Source organism: Ammodytes marinus (assembly GCF_949987685.1).
Source record: "Ammodytes marinus genome assembly, chromosome: 16".
Classification (NCBI taxonomy): domain Eukaryota; kingdom Metazoa; phylum Chordata; class Actinopteri; order Uranoscopiformes; family Ammodytidae; genus Ammodytes; species Ammodytes marinus.
The window spans coordinates 13,074,736-13,095,972 of record NC_137220.1 but is presented as its reverse complement, the minus strand read 5'-3'; the positions used below and the strand labels follow the sequence as shown (position 1 = coordinate 13,095,972).

Below are 21,237 nucleotides of genomic sequence, written 5' to 3'. Positions count from 1 at the left end.
AGAAAGAAAAAATCTCAACCAAAAAGAGGATGGGAACTTTATTTATTTTTCTATGGGGGGTAGTGGGGGGGTCCCTTAACGAGACAGATGTATGCGAAGGCCAATGAGCGCTCAGTAACCTAGTATTCCGCAGCAGCCAATCAGATCGTCCTCCCCTTGGAATGGAATGATATACTACACGAGATAGTTGTACAGGTTGGAGAGCTGAGCGTTTGTGTTGTCACTCTGCAGAGTAGGGGAAACAAGCAGCAATGTGCTAGAGCGTCTCCTCTTCAGAATGCACTATGGAGGATAAACATGCGCGATTTTTCAAGAGGCGCTGACCTACGAATATCACTTAAACTGCCTGTTCAAGCCCGAAAGTAAGTAAGCCGTGGAGAAACAAACATCATGGTCATCTTCACAAAGGAGAACTCAAGCTGGGTGCCCAACAAGAGGCCCTATCATAGTTTTGGATCATTCCCTTGTATGAACTGAATGTGTGAACCGTGCTCAGCTGCAGTGAAAGACGGCAAGAAAAAGCCCGGAAAAGACGTGTTTGTGTTCGGCTGCGGGACAGGAGAGGAGTGGGGGATGTCGGTCCGAAGTGTTGGAGCACCTCGGTGGTGCAGCAACCCCAGTCTGCAGCCCCTCAGAGCCAGAGTCCCATACCAGCTCCAGAGGGGCTCCACACTGCTCTGTGGAGAGGTCAAGACGGGTAAATACACACACACACACACACACACACACACACACACACACACACACACACACACACACACACACACACACACACACACACACACACACACACACACACACACACACACACACACACACACATATACACACACACACACAGGAGGAGGATGGGGGGTTTGAAAAGTGTAGGCTGAAAAGTGCATTCGGTGTCAGGTTATCATCATTATCTGCCTTAGAAATTCAGTTTCATGTGGTGAAGGGTTTCTACATGATTGATCTCCACTCCTATTCTGTAACTTCCTTCTCAATTGGTCTCATAAAGAAAGTAAAGATAAAACTATTCAGTTGGTAAGAATGAATGAGAAGGAATCAGACACTATGATAGATTCATTTGTTTGAGTCATTTATCAATAAAATAGCTCAAACGTTTGCTACTACTCCAGTTTCTATGTCATGGTACATCATTATGAATGTAAAAAATATTTAGGTTTTGGAATCTTGGTTGGACCAAAAAACTGAGGCTCTGAGAAACTCTGATGGGACATTTTATAGACAAAACAACAACTAATCAGTTCATCATAAAACTATAATCTATAATCATAAATTGGTTGCAGCCCTAAATGATACACAATGAACACCAGGTACTTACACAATTTTATGAAAAAAAGTGCTGATGAGGTTAATTTTTTTAAATGAATTTGTTACATTTTAACTTGCAGTCACTCATAAAGTGAATTATACTTAATCCGAGCAACTATTTGATTATTTTTCCTTTTATTTGATGAATGATGGTTATTATAGAAAGGAAATCCATGCATCTCATGCTAAATCAGGGAACAACCGGCTTCAATTTCACCGCCGACTCACTCCAACTCTTGACTTGACTTGCGAAATGTACAATATATCAACGCGCTATGAGAAAAGTCAACAATGAACGAAGCCTTCTTACCCTGAAACATAACACTGTTCTCATAATGTTATTTGGACTCTCAGCCCCCCTTGCACTCTGACCTGTGGGATCTGCATGTTAACACGGCAGCAACCCATAAGGCTTCTTTGTTTTCCATCGGGTTCGTCGCTCTTTAACCGTATCACCAAAAGTCACATCTGCATGGAGTGCTGTTTATTTATACATCCTGTCTGCCCTGCAACATGATGACAACATACTGTGTGTCTGTTTGTGTGTGTGTTTGTGGGTCAGCGGTGGATATACGAGCAGCCTGTGGTGACTGTTGTGTGTGTGTGTGTGTGTGTGTGTGTGTGTGTGTGTGTGTGTGTGTGTGTGTGTGTGTGTGTGTGTGTGTGTGTGTGTGTGTGTGTGTGTGTGTGTGTGTGTGTGTGTGTGTGTGTGTGTGTGTGTGTGTGTGTGTGTGTGTGTGTGTGTGTGTGTGTGTGTGTGTGTGTGTGTGTGTGTGTGTAGTGTGGAGGGCTTTGCTCCAGGTCAAAGGCATAGTCCACACCTGCCAGAGATTACAAAGAGCTGCCAACATGCACACACACATCTCCGCACGCCGCATTCTTACTGGTGGGTGGGGAGAGGAAGCCTGGGAGCAATTTTGTTAACAACAACCGCTGGTGTTAAAATCCCCTCTAGCCTCTTTTAAAGGGAGTTTTTATACACAGACGTGTCACATGCATGTATGTGCGAGCTAAACATGATCCCACAGGCAGGAGTTTTTTTTAAACCTATGCAAGATCGATGTTGTTCGGACAAGAGTTAAAGCTTGAGTTGGTAATTCTGGAGAACGCTTGTTGTCAAAATCAGTGAATATCTCCTTACGATCCGCTACCTGTCCATATTGTGTGTGCGTGCTGGAAGAAAATATGGTGTAAATAAATACACCATGTAAACAAAGGGCTCCCACCATAGCTGGCAACATGCCCGTTTACAGAGCCTAGGCTGTGTGTATTAACACTAGAAAGGTGTACACAACCCCAACATGCGTCAACATTATTTATTTCTGCTCCCGAAAGCAGACAGGACCTCGGCTCGCCCACCGAAGCCCACCATCCGCCGGACGCTTTCCTTGGACGCCATTGTTGGACCCTATCTGCAGGGACATTGGCCCAAAGAGGCAGAGGGCCCGGCTGTTACCTGTGTCAATGACAAATCCACACAGGTAAATATTAATAAATCACAACAACGCTGTCAAATACCTTTGTGTAATAATAACTGTAATCAAACAAAAACAAACTGTGTCTTGATGAATGGCAGTCTATTATAGCAGTCAGTGTTACTGCCGGTGGAAGAACACTGACTGTTCCCTATAAACTTGTTGCTTCATGTTGCAGACATGAGACCAAATGTTTTCTCTGCTCTGCTCTTTCTTTGCTTGTATGTATGTTAAGGATTTCTATAGAGGGCATGATATCAGATGTTGGCTCTGCAGGTGTCTGGTGGTTCCAGTTTGACGCTGCGGGTAGAAGGCAGCCATGTGGAAATAGTCGTTTTTGTTCTTCTTTAAAAACTCTGCTGTTCTACCCTCGATCCCCCCCCCTCTCCTATTCAACTGTATCTACTGCTAACTAGTGCACAAAGCCTCCGACGGACATCCCCAAGCTCCGGCGCTTCGTCTTCGCTCCCTGACACAGTTTAAACCCCGAATGAACCCCCTTCGCCTCCATTGTGAGGAATAGACCCCTCCTGACCTCATTATACACACACACCCCATCCCCCCAGAACACTCTGCTCAGCCACACACATGCACACACCGCCACTATTAACCCCACCCAGCAACTCCTTTTGCCAGAGCTCCTTTGATATATCCGATTGTCCCCTGCTATTTCCATTCCTCATTAAGCACATTATTGCACTTCTTATGGAGTTTGAACAGGATTAGACTTTTACTCAGCAAGTTTTTTTGTCAAACTTTTGGCCATTCACACAGCGATATATTAATCATCAAAAAAAGCCTAAAATGTATCTTCTGATAAAGTATATAAAATCAAAACATAAACTCCTTTCTAATATTTATTATGTGTAAATTTCAAATAAACTGTACATTTAATTTATTATAAAGAAGTTCAAATTAAATGTGTGTGATGCTGTAATCTATCGAAATGTGCATATGTGTGCGGATAAAACAATATGACAGAAACGTTAAAGGAATCAAACAAACAAACAACAGGTGGTTAGGGTTTAGGGTCGGTAGATTGCGTTACAATATATTTTGCTACTGGTTAATTTAAGTAAGTAAAGTTGTTCCAAAAAAGATAATATTGTACAATTTTGATCACCATGTAAATGTGACATTAATATACAGTATCAAGGTAATAACGCAAAATATTCTCTGCCTCCAGCCTTTTAAAATGTGAAGATTTCAGCTTTTATCTGTTTTTTCTAAAGTGAAAAGGATTGGATTCCTGACTGACAGACACACAGTTGAATTTATTAGATTTTTGCAGCCTTATTAAAAACATTATTCAACAATAGAATTGCATAAAATAATTAATACTCTTTCATAAATCCTTACTTGAAGCCCTGTCCCTATTATTGTGGCCATATTGCAAAGAGGAATTAAATACACGTTAATGAATCGTGCCGAGATTGAAACACTAGCTATGTCGGGACCAAATTCTTTGCTACATTTTGGTCTTTTTATAGGTTTGTATCCCATCACCCCCCCCCCCCCTTCTCAGTTCATGTTTTGGACGATTGTGGGGGCCGTTGGCAACAGTAACTCTACACCAATGGCACTGGATGACGCTCAGACCTGATTTAGCCGCGCTGGGCAATGGACTATGTATAAGTTGAGGGCAAGAAGATGGTGTCTGGGTTTTGGCACTAGGCAGATTTCTCTTTGAGTTGTGAGGGCTGACGACCTATAGACCAGGTTGTATTTCGAGGGACCAAAAAGCATGACATAGCCGCACTGCAGGCATTGAGAGTTAGGTGTCTGGCCTGTAATGTTAGCTGCCTTACGAACGGCACAGACACTAGGAGAGAGTTGTGTGGGAAACAGTTGACTATTTGAGTGTGGAGTGAGGCACTAGTACTGTGAGTATCTGTATCAACCTGGGCTTTACCTGGTTACGATGGACCAACAGCCTGCAGCGGCCACCCAGACTCCTACTACTAGAAGATCAAGAGTCCATGTGAAGAAATCGGTACAGTCTAATACTCGTGAAAGCAAAACGTAATGTAATGTGTTTTGTGTTTTGATTGACAAAAGAAGAAGTGCACCCAGATAGTTGTCTGTTTGTCTTGGTTATGTTTTCCTCCACATTGTGTGACTTTATGAATAACAGTGAGTTACTGTGTGTGTGGGTGCACTGAGGTGTTAAATGAGGATAGTTGCGTGGTATTTATAGTCTTTACAATGTCAATACGATGTGGTTTGGATGTTTTCTGGTGTGTGTTGGAAGCGGGGCTGTTTTGCAGCTCAGAGTGGTTTTCCCCCTCGCCTTCCTCTGTACAGCTGTTGTGGGGCAGGTGTGCAAGACAGCTGTGTTGTTGTGTGTACTCAAGTCGTAGTGTTAAAAAAAAAATTAACAGAAAGTGAAGGAGGGCTCCAAAAGCTGGCAGCCACAATAACTGCTACTACTGTAGAACTAGTTTAATACAGAGGACGGTGCATTATCAAGCAATAGCATGGCATTTTTTAATTTTTTTATTATAATTTTTCTGTGGCTTTTTCAGTTTTATTGGATAGTTTTTCAGAAAGGGAGAGGAACTACAGGAAAAGATGGGTGGAATACGACACATGTCACTGGCTGGAATCAAACCAGCAGTGTCACGAATATGTGGCATGCATAGAAACCATTAGGCCACTGAGGGGTTCTGGCATGGAATTCATTACCAAATTTATCAAAAAATAGTGTGGAACACTATATATATCATTTATTTTTAATGATTTGAAAGATTTGAAATGGACCTTGAGCTATCTACTTTTTAGATTTAGTAGATACATTTTCATGTACCTTCTTTACAACCATTGAAGAATTAATGATGATGTAGAGCTACTGTATACGTACTGGTATTAAAAAAGGGTTTAATGTGGGGTGACTGTAATGTATTGACTCTTGTTGTGCTGTGAGTATGAGTACATTGTGGATGTTTTTCAGATAATTTAATATGGTTATGAAATAATGGTGACCCCAGAAAGAGTAGTTAAGACCGAAGCTAATTGGGGTCTTAACTAAACTTAACTTAACTAAGAAAAAGGCCATTGTATGCCACAGCCCCCAAAGGTTTGATAGACAAACACTGGTGTTGTTATTCATCACACTGATTCTGATCCTATTTTATTTCACAGACTCCAAGTTCCTGGACCGAGGAGACCCGAGGAAGGAGAAGTTCTGGCGGGCACAAGCGCTCGGCGTCGTGGGGCAGCGCAGAGCATCTGAGGGAGGCAAGTCATTCATTTCACGCAATCACTTCTCCTAACCCGCTCTTACACCTTCTACTCTCAAACTCTGATATTATGAAACATTAAATGCCTCTGGAAACTGGGTCTAAAATAGCAAAAATCAATATATGATATAAAAGTTGGGTGTTGTAATAAGCGTATGCAAAAAATCTGAAAATGGTCTCTTTGGCAACATTACCGAAAATTAGGGCAGAGATTTGGCGTGAGTGGTTCAAAATACTTATTGTTTAATAAAAACCAGAGCATAGCCCGCCTAAATTTAAACTGATTTTCTGTAAAGTGTAATGACAATTCATGTAATGTGGATTGATAAATATATCTAACTCTTCTGAGATGCTTACTATCGTGCAACTAACCCCCCAAATAACATAGAAGGGTTTTGTGGATTTGGGTTTACATGGGCTTTAACGGCTCTTAAGGTAATAATGAGTAACCTCTTCCTTTTCAGAATGAATTGTAATGACTCCTGAATCCATTCTTCTCTCCACTCCTTCCTCAGGTGGCCAAGCTGAGGCACCAGTTGCAGAAGCGTTCCCGCCATGGTGCTCCCCCCCACGCCCTGCCATCAGGACAGGCAGCAGGCATCAATCAGGTAGTTAGTACATTGCTCTTTTGTCTTGATTTGATGTGATTTTTATTTATCTCCAAAAATCAATATTATGCTTTTGATGACAAGCGAGGCAAAGACACAAAGAACATAATAGTTCTCATGAGAAGTACCGATGTCATTCCAGAGGCAGACTAGGAAGAGCTTAGTAACAGGTATAAAGAAAACATTACTGTGGCTTTTCTTAGGAACTGTTGTCGTCAGAGCTACCACATTACTGACACAAAAAGAACATTTGAAACCAGCCAGCATATCATAGCGTGCCAAAAGTAAAATCATCAGGCAGACATTGGAAGGCACCATCAGACATTGGTACGTGGAAAAAAAATATAAAAATAAGTATACCGCATATAATGGTCAATATTGCTGATCTGTAATCACACCTGACACACGGTTTGTTTGTGATCACATTTAGTCAATTTTTTTTGTTAGAAAAGTGTTTCTCTGTATTTCAGGAGGTAATATTTTGACTCTTTTACCAGCCACACAAACTGTCTGTATTTTGATCAGAAACACCCAGTCGGCATGTCGTTAAAGCAGATTGAAGCAGGACGTGTTCAGTGATCATTCAATGTATTTTGGAGAGGGTTTAACACTGAAGAGCAGCTTCTGTCTCCGCTTTTGGAGGCATTAAGCCCTTCTACGGAAAAATAAATACAACACCCCAGACACCACACACACATTTTTTTGAAACACGGTTGCTTTAAGTAAACACACTCACTCACCCTCATTTGCCTGAATTCGACTTGTTTACTTCCAGACTGTGCCGCTGAACAGAATCGCCCCGCGGCTGCGACGTAGTGTTGAAGGCCTGAATCTGGAGCTGGAGGAGGTGCTGTTTTCTGAAAAACCTGACAATGACGAGGTTAGCGGCAAATTCAATATTAGTAAACTATTCACGACAAGAAAGGAAAGTTTTTTTTATGAATAATTGTTGCCTTTCTTCTTTAAAAGAGCATTTTCAGATTTAAACTCTGTGTATTTCACAATCCAAACTGTGAACCTGAAGATATTTTATTAAAACAAAAAATAATTATTTTGTTACTATCATAAAAACTATTCAACTATTCAACTCTATTTGTATATTTTCCAATTGATAACATTTAAAAAAATTCACAGAAAAATAAGTATCTGTTTAACCAGCTGTGTAGCATAGGTTAGCAATAATAATAACAAATTAGTTGCTGTTTGATCTCTATCGATGCTTTATATTGTAATAATTGTTATTATAGACAAAACAACTAAGACGTGATGTTAAGAAAATAGTCAGGAATTTTGCTGCGATCATGAAGACATAGTCATAAGATATACGTATATGTCATAACCTCAAGATATAAAATCAAAAAACTGAAATTAAAAGTCATATCCACCCACATCTGTCACGCTCTCCTCTACATTGTGTCTGCAGCCAGACTGACTGACTGTTTTTTTTCTACTAATTTCCTCCTAATTGTTCTAGCTTTTGGATATCCCAGATGGGCACCGGGCCCCAGTCCCGGTCCAGAGGTGCAGCAGTGGTTCCCAGAGCGAGCCCTCCCCTGGCCCACTGGACCCTTCTCTCCTCTCTCCCTCTCAGTCCCCCTGTCCCATAGATCCATCGCTGCTGTCGCCTTCAAACTCCCCGTGTCCACTCAACCCGTCTCTGTTGTCCCCATCACAGTCCCCCTGCCCCATGGGAGAACCAGGTTAGACACCTATACTTATTATCATTTCTGATTGTTTAAAGCCTATGGAAACCTTGTTTAAGATAGTAAAAATCAATATATGGTATTATAGCTGGGTTGTCTCAATAAGCGTTTCCAAAAATCTGATTGTCAATAAATGTTCATAAAACTTAGTTAAGTCTAGACTGTTTGACAGGACTGTGTGAGCGTGGCCGTATCAAACAACCTTCATGGCAATTGTCATTGTGTTTATAGAGCGTTCGGGCAGAGAATACCTACTGTGTAATAAGAACCGGAGCAGAGCCCACCTCTTCTTAACTGAATTTCTGTAAAGTTTATCAAAAACATTACGTGACAATTTATTTAATTTGGATTGATAAATATGCCCAACCCTTTCCAGATGCTTACTATCATGCAACCAACTCCCCAAAGCCAGTGGACTGTGAGACTCTTTGTCCCTCTCCATCGACGTCCCTTCCTTCCTTTGCGGTGGATCCTCCTCTGATGAAGCCCTGCTCCTCCTCTCCTCGGCCCAGTAAGACCTGCTCCTTCCAGCGTCAGCCGCCTGAGGGCTGCGAGCGAGTACGGGTGTGTGAGGAGGGAATGTAAGTTAACACTTTTTAGACCTCATCAACATCACATATTTCAAAAATGTTTTACATTGTTTTTTTGAAGGGGTAGTAGGTACTTGTTTGTAGACGCCCATTGATATGACAGGAAGTGATCGATCAAAACAATGCCTGTAGAATTAGCATGTTACCCATAGCAACGGTGAATTATCCTTAACAGCGGTATGTTCTTGAGAAATATCGGACAATTAAAATGCTGGGATTGACCAATTCAGAACACAAGATTTATCAGTTCTGTGTAATAAGATATTATAAATGTGCAAAGCTGTGGTCAGTGTTGTTGCCCCTGATGATCCAGTATCCTGGGGTACATGCTAACTACTCCCTCCATCTCTTTACATCCAGGTCTGCTGCCTGTCAGGATGAGCCTCTCCTCCAGCCGTCCTGCCCCGACCCTAATAAGGTCATGTTTACCCCCCACGGAGGCTCTGCCTTCTGCCCCGTCAGCCTCCTCAAGCCCCTCCTCCCTTCCATGGACCTGCTCTTCCGTGGCCTGTCCGTCTCCCCGGTAACAGGCTGCTCAGGTCAGGGTGCGTCTCCTACCAGGCACCTGGGCATGCAGTAGGTGGATATCTGGGCTGAGCCTTTCTGGACTAAACCACACACACTGCTGCACTGTGGTTACCTGCTGGCTACTCACTAACGTGCCATGATCACTGTGATCCAAATGAGACACTTTGCAACTGTTACATTGGAAGTCGGAACTGGGAGTGATGTCACCTTTTGAGTTGCTCATGTTCCAGTATCACAAGTGGTAAATTACAAGAGCGCATGTAATGAACGTTTGCCTTTGGCAATCACCTTGGGTTAGCCATTGTTAGCAATATAAGTTGATAACAATGCTCTTTGTTGTATTTTGTTCATACAAATATCGTGTCAACATATCTACGGATAGAAAAGTAGCATTACCATGTGTACAGGTGACTTAATGTGACACAGATAATACAGAACATCTAGAATGTTATATAATCAAAGTGTTCACTGCTGCTCATGTGCTGGGAAGTCGTGCTAAATGCTGAACTCGGGGTTGGCAAGGTTTATCTCAATTTCCAAGTAGGAATTCCAACCTCAGGGGGCGTTCTGTTTGAAATGTCCAACTGGGAAAAATCCGACTTCCCAGTGAAGCTCAAACGCAGCACAACACCTGCCTGCTTTACTGATTATTTTCCAACTGCAGGATGCTTGGATTCAGCTGACGTTTACCTCAACAGCAAAATTCAATTGTTCTACTATTTTCCTATGGATAAGACTACTAGACTGAAATTCTGCAAATCTTGGAAAATGCTGGAAATAATTTCAGGAGTTGGGTTTTTGACATTGTTCTCTTTGCTAAAACTGAATGTTGTTTTAGTTTTGCGCCAGCGGTTCAGACAAGAAAGGCAGCCCGAAAGGGATGTATGAATTTGGAATGTCCAAATAAGTGAATTCAGAGTCAAAAGCACTTAGAACACATGAGTATTACTTCCTTACTATCCTTTATTCATATCCTAGCAAAGTATTGTTACGTTTAGATTAATTTAATTGAAAAAAAGCTAAATTTGAGAGACTTCGTTGATGAAAGTACTTGTACTTGATGGATTTGTTTCTAAAATTGCAAATATGTTTTTTGACTTGTAGTTCTGGTCTACTTTTCTACATATGTGTTTCTAGGAAGATATATATTTTTGTATCTTTGTAAGGAGTTACGAGACTGGTGATGCTGTTTTTTTTGTTTTCACTGCAAATCTACCTTATTTTTATTGTTTACTTTGTGTTTTATAATCAAGAACAAGTTTATTATTAGCTTTACTTGCCTACAGCTGGCATTTTCCCAACGAAACTGTTGCGATTTTGTCATCTTTGTATGAAGTTGAGTGAGTTTATGTACGATATGAGACTCTTTGGACTATTTGGTTCTGTCCAGAAAGTGTCAATATTTTCAAAATCCAGAGGTTTTTGTTAACCTCTGCTTGTGTGTATGTTTAAATTGATTAATTGCTGTATTTGTCAGCATGATCCTTTTTTAACACTGATTAAACATGACCTAAAGATTATGTGTTCTATTTTCTCAGAGTACTATGCTCCCTTTCAATGTGTTTAGGCTCATTACCAGTTAAAATGTAGCCTATAGTGTGCTGCTGTCATTGTGAATAAAATAAAATAACCTTGCCTGTCTGAGCGTTTAAATACTTTTTATTACATTTTTCATCCCTTTGTTTTTTTTCTCTTGTTGTGGTGCCAGCCTTTGACACGTGGATTTGCGGATTTTAAATCTAAGGACCGCCTCTTTCATCCGTATCGGTTCGTGATTGGCTGAGAGAGGATCGCTGAAGCCTTACATGGACCAATTAATTTAATCCACATCCAAGGACGACAAAAGAGCACGCGACTATTTCAAGGAAGGACCTCGTTTTTTCGGATTTTTTTTTTATATAGCTGCCTTCACAACTGCCAAGTGACATTAATATTAATGGCAAACACACGTTTATTATAACAAGAGCAAGTCGTATTTCTTGTAGCCGTTTTCAAATTGCATCCAAGCGGTTACACCAAACAGATCTTCTTGCCTTTATGTTCAATATTTATTTAATCAAAATACAATAAATAGTTCAGGCTTGACTGTTGTCAACACCCTGGTCCTTTCTGAAAACGTTTTCTGTCGCGACCGCTTTTTTGGGGCTTTCATTTCTCTATGAAAACAAGCTGCTATCACCTGAGAGTTCCCGTTATACAGGTATAATGGGATGCTTTTGATTTGACAGCTGGACAGGAGAAGACATTTAGATTGTCGCGTGTAGTAAATGAATAACAATGACACACAATAACCTCCAGAAAATTCAGGGTAACGTTAGCAACCTTTAACAGATTAACAGCTGCTGTACACAACACGATTTGGACCATATTCGTCGGCATTTCCGGGCTCGTGACATCGTTATAGTGGAGCGGGACGTAGGCCCGAGGGGCAGCGGAGCGGTGTCTGTCTCCATAGGAGGACTGGCGGACGACGGAATGGCTGCGGGAAAAGGAGCAGGGAAGACGGCCTCAATGTGGGACAATATGCGTGTGCGGTTCGCCGTTTGCTTCCTCGGAGTCTTCGTGTGCTACTTTTACTACGGAATTTTACAAGAGACAATGTAAGCACTTGTTAATAAATATTACATCCCCTGGTATGTCTTGTGCCAAACTCCATTCTAAAAACCTTCAATTTAAAGGTGGCTTGTATGTTGAACTTTCACAAATCAGCCAGCTTAGTTGCTTTATTTGACAGCTGTAGGCAAATCACAAATAAGAAAGTACTGCCCTTGTGTGTTGAAAAGTATTTGTTTGATAGTGTAATGCGGAGTTGCTTTACTATTGCTATAGGCAAATCTGACAGTAAATTGTCAGATTTTTTAATGGAGTCCGGCACGACAATCTGTTGATTAAAAAATCCAAGTATACACCGTACAGCATGTGATCTCTATTACAAATTATAATGGCAATTTTTGGTTCTCAATTTTAGAGTATAGAGAGCTATTTAGAGTTGTCTTGCATGTTGACATTTCCCAAATGAACGAGCTTCATTATACTAAGTACACTGTTCGTTTTGCAATGTAACCAATGCGAGAGGCAAGTCTGACATTTAGTAGACAGTTTTTTGAATGGAGTTCGGCGTGTCTATCTGTGAGAAAAGTATTATCTTCTACCATGAGCAGGTGTTCTCTATTTTTATTTCACTTAACCCACTCTGTTGTTATCCCTAACACATGGGTTTATGATTTTGTTATGTGCCCAAAACATGTATTATCTTCAATACTTTCTTTGATTAAATGTCCATCTTACATGCAACTGTTAAAGGCCAGACGTAAATCAGGTAAAAACAGCTACGGCCTACAAATCCTATACTGAGACATGACACAGCTGGTATGTTGTTGCCAGTTACTAGAGTGGTTAGGGATCATATCTGGTTTCAAAATGATAATTCCGAAACTGGTGTCTCTTTCTCCTTTGCCCTTTCACAAACCTAAATGACTAACTTCCTTTGCATATAATTGTTAAACAATATTGACATTACTTCTTCCTATAAGGTCGTGGTGACTATTCCCTTATTGAATCTGCTGCTGTTAAAGATGGTCAGCAATATAACAAAAAGGCACCACCACCACTCCACCCTGCCAGTTGTAGTTATACATCATAGCCTTTCTATAGAATCTTTTCATAGCTTGGAGACTAATGGAATCACTTCATATTTTAGCCTGCCATTTTGTAGGCTACTTTGGTTTCAGATCCATTGTTTGTCTGTAATGTTTTGCACTCAACACTATGGTTTCATTCCCTCTGACTTTTTCAGCACTCGAGGTGATTATGGTCAGGGAGAACAAAAGGAGAAGTTCCATTTCGCCCGGACATTGGTTTTCATCCAGTGCGTCATCAGCGCTCTGTTTGCTAAGATCTGTGAGTATGTGCTGTGCAGGAGATGTATGAAAACTAATAAAAGTCATTTGTACAAAATATTCAGGTAAACTCTATGATGATTGAAATGTATCGAAGTTGTGCCTGGAAACTTCTATAGGTTTAATAGGATACGTTATAGGTGGAGTCAGCGATTCTGGAGAATGCTTTTTGTCAAAATCACCTTTTGTCAAAATGAGTAATTATCTCCTCAACATGTGCTACCTGTCTGTACTGTGTGGCTCTGTAAATTGGCATGTTGCTAGCTAAGTAGGGCCCTCTTTGTTTACATAACAGTGTATTCCACTGATTTAGAGAAGAAGTGATTTTGACAACAGACATTCTCTAGAATCACTGACTCCACCTTTTAACTTCTCAGCTTGGGTGTAACACACAGTGTAAATTCAGTCACTAATTTATCATCAAAATGTATCCTACTATGGCTCTCTCTTTCTCTATGGCCTGATATCTTCCTCTTTATCATCAGTGATCCAGTTTTTCGAGGGCTCCAAGCCGGATCACACAAAGAACTGGCTTTATGTGCTATGTTCCCTCTCTTACCTCGGAGCCATGGTGTCCAGTAACTCCGCCCTTCTCTATGTCAACTACCCCACACAGGTGATGAGTCCAAAATAAGTTGCTAAACATGATTCTTCTGGATTCACTTGAGTATCACTATCGCTTGGTGTAACCGTATCCTAAAGGTATGTTTTTGTGCTGATAGGTGTTGGGGAAATCCTGCAAGCCCATACCAGGTAAGTCTGATAATATTTTAGTTGGCTTAAATATCACCTGGATACCTGCATATCACCTACCATATTACAATAGACATGAATATTATTACACTCAAGACTCCTCCTCTTAGGAGACTGGCTGGGAACATGTAATGCCAATGCCTGAATATTATTGCGTATATGTACTATATGCCACAAAATAATACACAAAAACACATACAATAAAAAAGAATACAATTGCGCAGATTTAGTAAACACGCAAGTAATATCTGGTGCAGTCCAACACATCTAATGCTTAAATGTGCGTTTGTGTAATTTTGTCACTTCCTTCCTCTGTTTCACAGCAGTTTTGGGCCTCAGCTATGATCCCTGTCAATATTGACAAAGTTAGAAGTTGTTTTATGTACAGATGTAGAGATTTACCAAGTGTATATTATCCATCCATGTGTATATGGCACTTGACAAACAAGACAGACTCTGATATCTTTCTTAACTGCTGAAGGACACATAGAGCAAGCAAATTCTGGTGAAATGTGCAGAGTTGAGAGCATTGGTGGCTGGTTACAGTAGGTTCTATTTGCACATGAGGGTTATATCTTGCCGCTCAACGCTTGGTTATCACTCGTGGTTATCACACAGAGAAACACACACACACGCACACACACGCATGCGCAACCTGTTAACGTGTTGTTGTTATATCATTGCAGTAATGATCCTAGGTGTGACCATACTGAGGAAGAGGTATCCACTGGCTAAGTACCTGTGTGTGCTACTAATCGTGGGCGGCGTAGCACTGTTCCTCTACAAACCGAACAAGAGCTCGGCCGTTGCAGACGACCATGTTTTTGGTTTCGGAGAGATTCTATTGGTAAGTTGATGTAACTTTATATTTCATCCATTTAACGTACAGTATCTCACAAAAGTGAGTACACCCCTCACATTTCTTCAAATATTTCATTATATCTTTTCATGGGACAACACTGAATAAATGACACTTTGATACAATGTAAAGTAGCGTGTGTACAGCTTATATAACAGTGTAAATTTACTGTCCCCTCAAAATAACTCGACACACAGCCATTAATGTCTAAACTGCCGGTTACAAAAGTGAGTACACCCCTGAGTTAAAATGTCCAAATTGGGCCCAAAGTGTCAATATTTTGTGTGGCCACCATTATTTTCCAGCACTACCTTAACCCTCATGGGCATGGAGTTCACCAGAGCTTCACAGGTTGCCACTGGAATCCTCTTCCACTCATTCATGACAACATCATGGAGCTGGTGGATACTGGAGACCTTGCGCTCCTCCATCTCCTGTTTTCAGAAGCCCCAAAAATGCTCAATAGGGTTTAGGTCTGGGGACATGCTTGGCCAGTCCATAACCTTTACCCTGAGCTTCTTTAGCAAGGCAGTGGTCGTCTTGGAGGTGTGTTTGGGGTCATTATCATGTTGCAGTACTGCCCTGCGGCCCAGTTTATGAAGGGAGGGGATCATGTTCTGCTTCAGTATGTCACAGTACATGTTAGCATTCAATGAACTGTAGTTCCCCACTGCTGGCAGCACTCATGCAGCCCCAGGCCATGACACTCCAACCACCATGCTTGACTATAGGCAAGACACACTTGTCTTTGTACTCCTCACCTGGTTGCCACCACACACACTTGACACCATCTGAACCAAATAAGTTTATCTTGGTCTCATCAGACCACAGGACATGGTTGCAGTGATCCATGTCCGTAGTCTGCTTGTCTTCAGCAAACTGTTTGTGGGCTTTCTTTTGCATCATCTTTAGAAAAGGCTTCCTTCTGGGACGACAGCCATGCAGACCAGTATGATGCAGAGTGCGGCGTATGGTCTGAGCATTGACAGGTTGACCCCCAACCCCTTCAAGACCTGCAGCAATGCTGGCAGTATTCATATGTCTATTTTCCAAAGCCAACCTCTTGGTATGACGCTGAAAACGTGCACTCAACCTTCTTAAACTGGGCCGCAGGGCAGTATTGCAACATGATAATGACCCTAAACACACCTCCAAGACGACCACTGCCTTGCTAAAGAAGCTCAGGGTAAAGGTTATGGACTGGCCAAGCATGTCTCCAGCCATAAACCCTATTGAGCATCTTTGGGGCTTCTGAAAACGGGAGATGGAGGAGCGCAAGGTCTCTAATATCGACCAACTCCATGATGTTGTCATGAATGAGTGGAAGAGGATTCCAGTGGCAACCTGTGAAGCTCTGGTGAACTCCATGCCCATGAGGGTTAAGGTAGTGCTGGAAAATAATGGTGGCCACACAAAATATTGACACTTTGGGCCCAATTTGGACATTTTAACTCAGGGGTGTACTCACTTTTGTTGCCTTCAGTTTAGACATTAATGGCTGTGTGTCGAGTTATTTTGAGGCGACAGTAAATTTACACTGCTATACAAGCTGTACACTGACTACTTTACATTATATCAAAGTGTCATTTCTTCAGTGTTGTCCCATGGAAAGATATAAAGAAATATTTGAAGAAATGTGAGGGGTGTACTCACTTTTGTGAGATACTGTATATACTTTTTATAATCGCCATGTGTTGCCGATCTACCCGTGTCTCCCATCTGCAGCCTTGGTTATTTTTACATTTAAATATATTTTTTTAAACCAACAATTTTTACCCTAGTCACCCCCATAATAACGGAAAACAAAAACAAACAAAACATTTTTTTTAAAGAGGAAAAAGGAAAAGAAATTAAGAAATAAAGAAAAGAACATTGTGACATTACTATGACCTTTGTCCCATGGCTTAGTGTTGTATTGTGTGTGTCTTCGTTATAGCTGGTCTCTTTGACGTTGGATGGTTTGACTGGCGTGGCCCAGGACCACATGCGCTCCCGCTTCCAAACGAGTGCCAACCACATGATGCTGAACATCAACTTGTGGTCCACTCTGGTGCTGGGACTAGGTGAGTCGACTGTACTCTTTCACCAAACTCTCGTGTAAATGAACGTGCCGTTTAGGTGGAGGGTTTCATTTCAACCAAACCTTCACCATGCTTGGCACACCTGCAGCCAGAGAAGAAGAAAAAATTAGCAAAATCAAAAAGCTGAAAGCAAAAGTTCAAGTATTTGTTTAAACATGAACAGCTTTTTATTCAACTACAATGTTATGAAACTCATTTATACACATCACTACCCAATACTGTTGAAATAGAATAAAGTGTGTGTGTGTGTGTGTGTGTGTGTGTGTGTGTGTGTGTGTGTGTGTGTGTGTGTGTGTGTGTGTGTGTGTGTGTGTGTGTGTGTGTGTGTGTGTGTGTGTGTGTGTGTGTGTGTGTGTGTGTGTGTGTGTGTGTGTGTGTGTGTGTGTGTGTGTGTGTGTGTGTGTGTGTGTGTGTGTGTGTGTGTATCCTGGCACATTGGTACTTATTCTTGATCTGAAACATGTCACTGTCATATATTGTGTTTACGTGATCACCAGTGCCACATTATACAGGATACTTTCTGCAGTTTCACTCATTTACTGTAACTACTGCTTATATGCCGCTTGAAAAGTCCGTAACGGTCTAAACAGATCTCAACTATTGGCCAGGGTCCATTCTTCTTCAAGATCTTAATGTCCACTCAACATTTCATCAAACTGCAGCTATATTTCAAACTGTGTTAAGGTGTTTTCGTATTAAAGGTAAAAAGGTGAACATGTTTCTCTTTGGAGCCAAAAACTCATTAATTCAGTCAAAGCAAAGTGTTCAGTGTTATCTTTATAGATAAGAAGTCCGGCGTTTGGAAGCCCTCTGTTCTGTTAGGGAGGTCGCTATAATATGCTGAAGAGTAAGGCACATAAAACAAATGCAATGTAACGAGGGTCTTTCTAAGGTTAGGCACTAATGGGTTTTGAGATAAAGATCAAAGGTCAAAGCCAGTGAGAGAATTGAGAGACTGTTATCATTTAATAATTAGCAATGCCCATCTCTTTGGTAAGTGCCGCTCTTTTCTGCATATCAGTGTTCTGCTTTCATAGGTCATTTTTTACATCTAAAAGATTCTACATTAACTAACAAAAGTGATACATTTAGTTCCAGGCTGCATTATAATGCCTTAAGAGGTCCTTGTGTATACTGTAGTTTTTTTTCTTTTTTTGGGGGGGGGGGGGGGGGGGGAGCGCCTTGTATACTGTAGTTTGACCAGACTTTACATACCTAAAGAAAGACACTTGAAGAAACCCGCCTTTTAAAGTTTTGAAGTGCTGCTATTTCCCAAGATACAAATATATTCTTATATCTCAATACCTCCACTCACAAGGCTTCATCTAACTGTTGTTACTGTATTGAACCACTTGGTGGTGCCGTATGCCCACACTATGAACACTGATCTGATTTTTAACACATCAGTGCCAAAGAGAAGGCAACTAAGGCAAAAATATGTAACAAACTATACAATTACTGAATTGTTTTTGAAATAACACTCATGTTGAATCATTTTTTCTGGTTTCTTTCTCTCTCCTATCAGCAATTTTGTGGACTGGAGAGGTGTGGGAGTTCCTAAGTTTTACTGAACGCAACCCAAGCATCCTCTACAATATTCTTCTGTTTGGACTGACTAGTGCTTTAGGCCAGGTGGGTGTATAGTTAAAAGGAATGAATGAATGATGATGTTTATTTTCAGGTTATGCCACACAAATGGACCATCCCACACCGAATTACAAAAACACCCATATAATACAATACTAACGGTGCAGAACATACACATTTACAATACAATATTTGGGTACATAGGGCTCTGGCCCGCCCATAACAGAAAGAACGATTTTATTGGTAGCTCAGGATTTCTTGACATATTAAATGAGCTTCAATGGAGAGTGTCCACTCCAGACCAACAGGCGCAGCAAATTGAATTTGCCAGCGCCTAGCGGCAGCTCTGGATTTCCAGGATACAATAACACATTTTTTATTTTCAAATAGCCAAGCTAACATATGTCCTGCATTTAATGAACTTCCTTTACATCGACTTTCTTTGATAACCGAGTCTCACCTCATGGTAAAATGGACAATACAAAAAATAAATTAATTTAATTTTGATTTCATTGAGCTCACAAAAGTTAAAAGGATTTGATGTTGTCAGTGTTTATGATGGATAGGTAATGTTGTGTTGGGTAAAGGTTTTGCAGATGACTCTTAATGGTGTTTATCCAAATGACATACTTTATTTCCCTGAGCAGACCTTCATCTTTATGACGGTGGTTCATTTTGGGCCTCTGACCTGCTCCATCGTCACCACCACTCGGAAGTTCTTCACTATTCTCGGCTCTGTGCTTCTGTTTGGCAACATCATGAGTTCCATGCAGTGGGTTGGCACCATCCTGGTGTTCCTCGGTAAGAGTTAACTGGTTATAACATGGCACTGATAAATGCTGTGTTCTGATTGGTCAATCACAGCATTCTATCGTGGGCAATTATTTCTTGATAATGCCCCACTGTTAAGGATAATTCAGCGTTGCTATGGACCTACAGAGATTGTTCTGTTGGTTAATGTCTGAAAAAGACTCCAGTCAAGACAGTTTGGGCCACCGATTAACATAGTGACCGTTGGTATGGAGGAAGTGGCGACCTTAGCGCACCATTTTTGGTACTGTAAGCAATAAAAAATCTTTCTAAATCATTATAACCAAACTCAAAACAATATTTTGCTAAAATAAATTTATTAATTTAGTTAGTAGCCGCTGCGCATAGGGTTCTTGTTTACCTTGTTGGCCTTCATTTCCCAAGAGCTTTCCATTCACTATACATTATCCCTTACCTGAACTGCAGCCTAAAACATGTATTGTATCTGTTTGTTGTAAGAAACAATTAGGTCCAATTGGGGAATACTTAAGCCTCCCACGCAAACAACTTGGTTTACTCGTAAATAATTGAGAGTGGAGCCGAGGGGAGTCGTATTTAACACGGACATAATTAGAGAAGAAGCTGGAATATTTTCTATTTGTGTTATAGTGCTTAGGCTTTTCCTTGCTCATTATATTAAACTCATCTTTGTATTTCTTTTTTTAACTCTAGGTCTGGGATTGGACGCTAAATTTGGAAAAGGCCCCAAGAAGACGACGCACTAAAACTTCAACTGAAACACATGAGATGAAGACACTACGATTGGAGATCAAAAAGAAACACACTATAGCCAGTATCTTATTTTCATATCCTGTTCGGGCCTACTGTATGTGCCTACGATCTGTTGAAGTAGGGTCAGACTTTTAATTTAACTGTATTTAAAAGAGAGAGACAACTCCAGCTTATGTTGTGTATTGTTGTTCTGTTTAAGAGACACTTTTTGCTCAATGCTGAATGAACTGTGACAAGCCATCATGTTTTTTTCTTTTTTCTTCCACAAGATACCACTCTTTGGTGGAAAGTACTGTATTTAGACAAATGCTTCTGTTTCTGATACCAGCCCAGCTCCCTTGGTACCAAACAAGGGCTAAGACACACACATCTCCAGCATTTAACTCACAAATATACCACCAAATAAGGCCTGGTTTACAAACAGTTGCTTGACTATGTGTAATTATTACATACGTTGTTTATTTCTTGGCAAACAATAAGCCAAGTGTCACGTCATTTATAAAATACAAACGGTTGTATGTATCCTGTTGTGTTACGTCCAGTCTTACTTTTTAATTGTTTTGAATATTATGTTTTACAAGTTGAAAATAACTTGCCATAAAAGGGATATTGTGATATTTCATGGTGATTTTCTTATTATTACAGACTTTCCTTGATTGGTTAGTTGAGATACATATCTTTGATTGGATGCAGCTTTTCAGAAAGGCTTAACCTACTAAGACATTTTGACTGCTAATATTGGGAAAGTTTAGTATATTTGTATGTTTTTATCTCTTTCTAAAAAGCCATAACCGTGTTGGTTTATAGTACCAGATTATGATAGTGTTTATGCAAGTAAACTGGATTCACAAAGGTGATATTTTCCCTAATAGCACGGTTACAGGAAGTCGCCACCACCTCTATTACCAACAGCTTGAAATAACACCAAACACCTAAAAAAGGGCGCCTCAAAATCAATTATAATTTACTGAACAGCTCTTAAAACCCGGAGATTAACCTATATTAAAAAAACTAACTTTTTTTATAAAACAAACCAATCAGAAATCTAAATAT

General features: G+C 40.6%; 2 protein-coding genes across 2 annotated transcripts; both read left to right on the top strand.

Annotated features, from left to right (window-relative positions):
• Positions 1-248: 248 nt before the first annotated feature.
• On the top strand, positions 249-10,568 carry fam117aa (family with sequence similarity 117 member Aa). The gene is made up of 8 exons (XM_080044669.1): positions 249-697; positions 2,656-2,801; positions 5,937-6,032; positions 6,550-6,642; positions 7,418-7,522; positions 8,117-8,342; positions 8,722-8,926; positions 9,296-10,568. Exons 1-8 carry the CDS (start codon positions 478-480, stop codon positions 9,513-9,515), a joined length of 1,311 nt encoding a protein of 436 aa, XP_079900795.1. The 5' UTR covers positions 249-477; the 3' UTR covers positions 9,516-10,568.
• A 1,059-nt stretch (positions 10,569-11,627) lies between these two features.
• On the top strand, positions 11,628-20,730 carry slc35b1 (solute carrier family 35 member B1). Its single transcript, XM_080044663.1, has 9 exons — positions 11,628-12,063; positions 13,260-13,363; positions 13,848-13,978; positions 14,085-14,115; positions 14,802-14,962; positions 16,911-17,037; positions 18,581-18,687; positions 19,290-19,443; positions 20,125-20,730. Exons 1-9 carry the CDS (start codon positions 11,939-11,941, stop codon positions 20,175-20,177), a joined length of 993 nt encoding a protein of 330 aa, XP_079900789.1. The 5' UTR covers positions 11,628-11,938; the 3' UTR covers positions 20,178-20,730.
• The last annotated feature ends 507 nt before the right edge of the window (positions 20,731-21,237 follow it).

What these genes read in the sequence shown, in the direction of transcription:
- fam117aa (XM_080044669.1), top strand. Translation starts at nt 478, where the DNA reads ATGTGTGAACCGTGCTCAGCTGCAGTGAAAGACGGCAAGAAAAAGCCC. An exon ending in CTGTGGAGAGGTCAAGACGG is followed by an intron (nt 698 to 2,655) that starts GTAAATACACAC and finishes TGCTCCCGAAAG; the next exon opens with CAGACAGGACCTCGGCTCGC. An exon ending in GCGCAGAGCATCTGAGGGAG is followed by an intron (nt 6,033 to 6,549) that starts GCAAGTCATTCA and finishes CTCCTTCCTCAG; the next exon opens with GTGGCCAAGCTGAGGCACCA.
- slc35b1 (XM_080044663.1), top strand. Translation starts at nt 11,939, where the DNA reads ATGGCTGCGGGAAAAGGAGCAGGGAAGACGGCCTCAATGTGGGACAAT. An exon ending in GGAATTTTACAAGAGACAAT is followed by an intron (nt 12,064 to 13,259) that starts GTAAGCACTTGT and finishes TGACTTTTTCAG; the next exon opens with CACTCGAGGTGATTATGGTC. An exon ending in CACTCTGGTGCTGGGACTAG is followed by an intron (nt 17,038 to 18,580) that starts GTGAGTCGACTG and finishes CTCTCCTATCAG; the next exon opens with CAATTTTGTGGACTGGAGAG.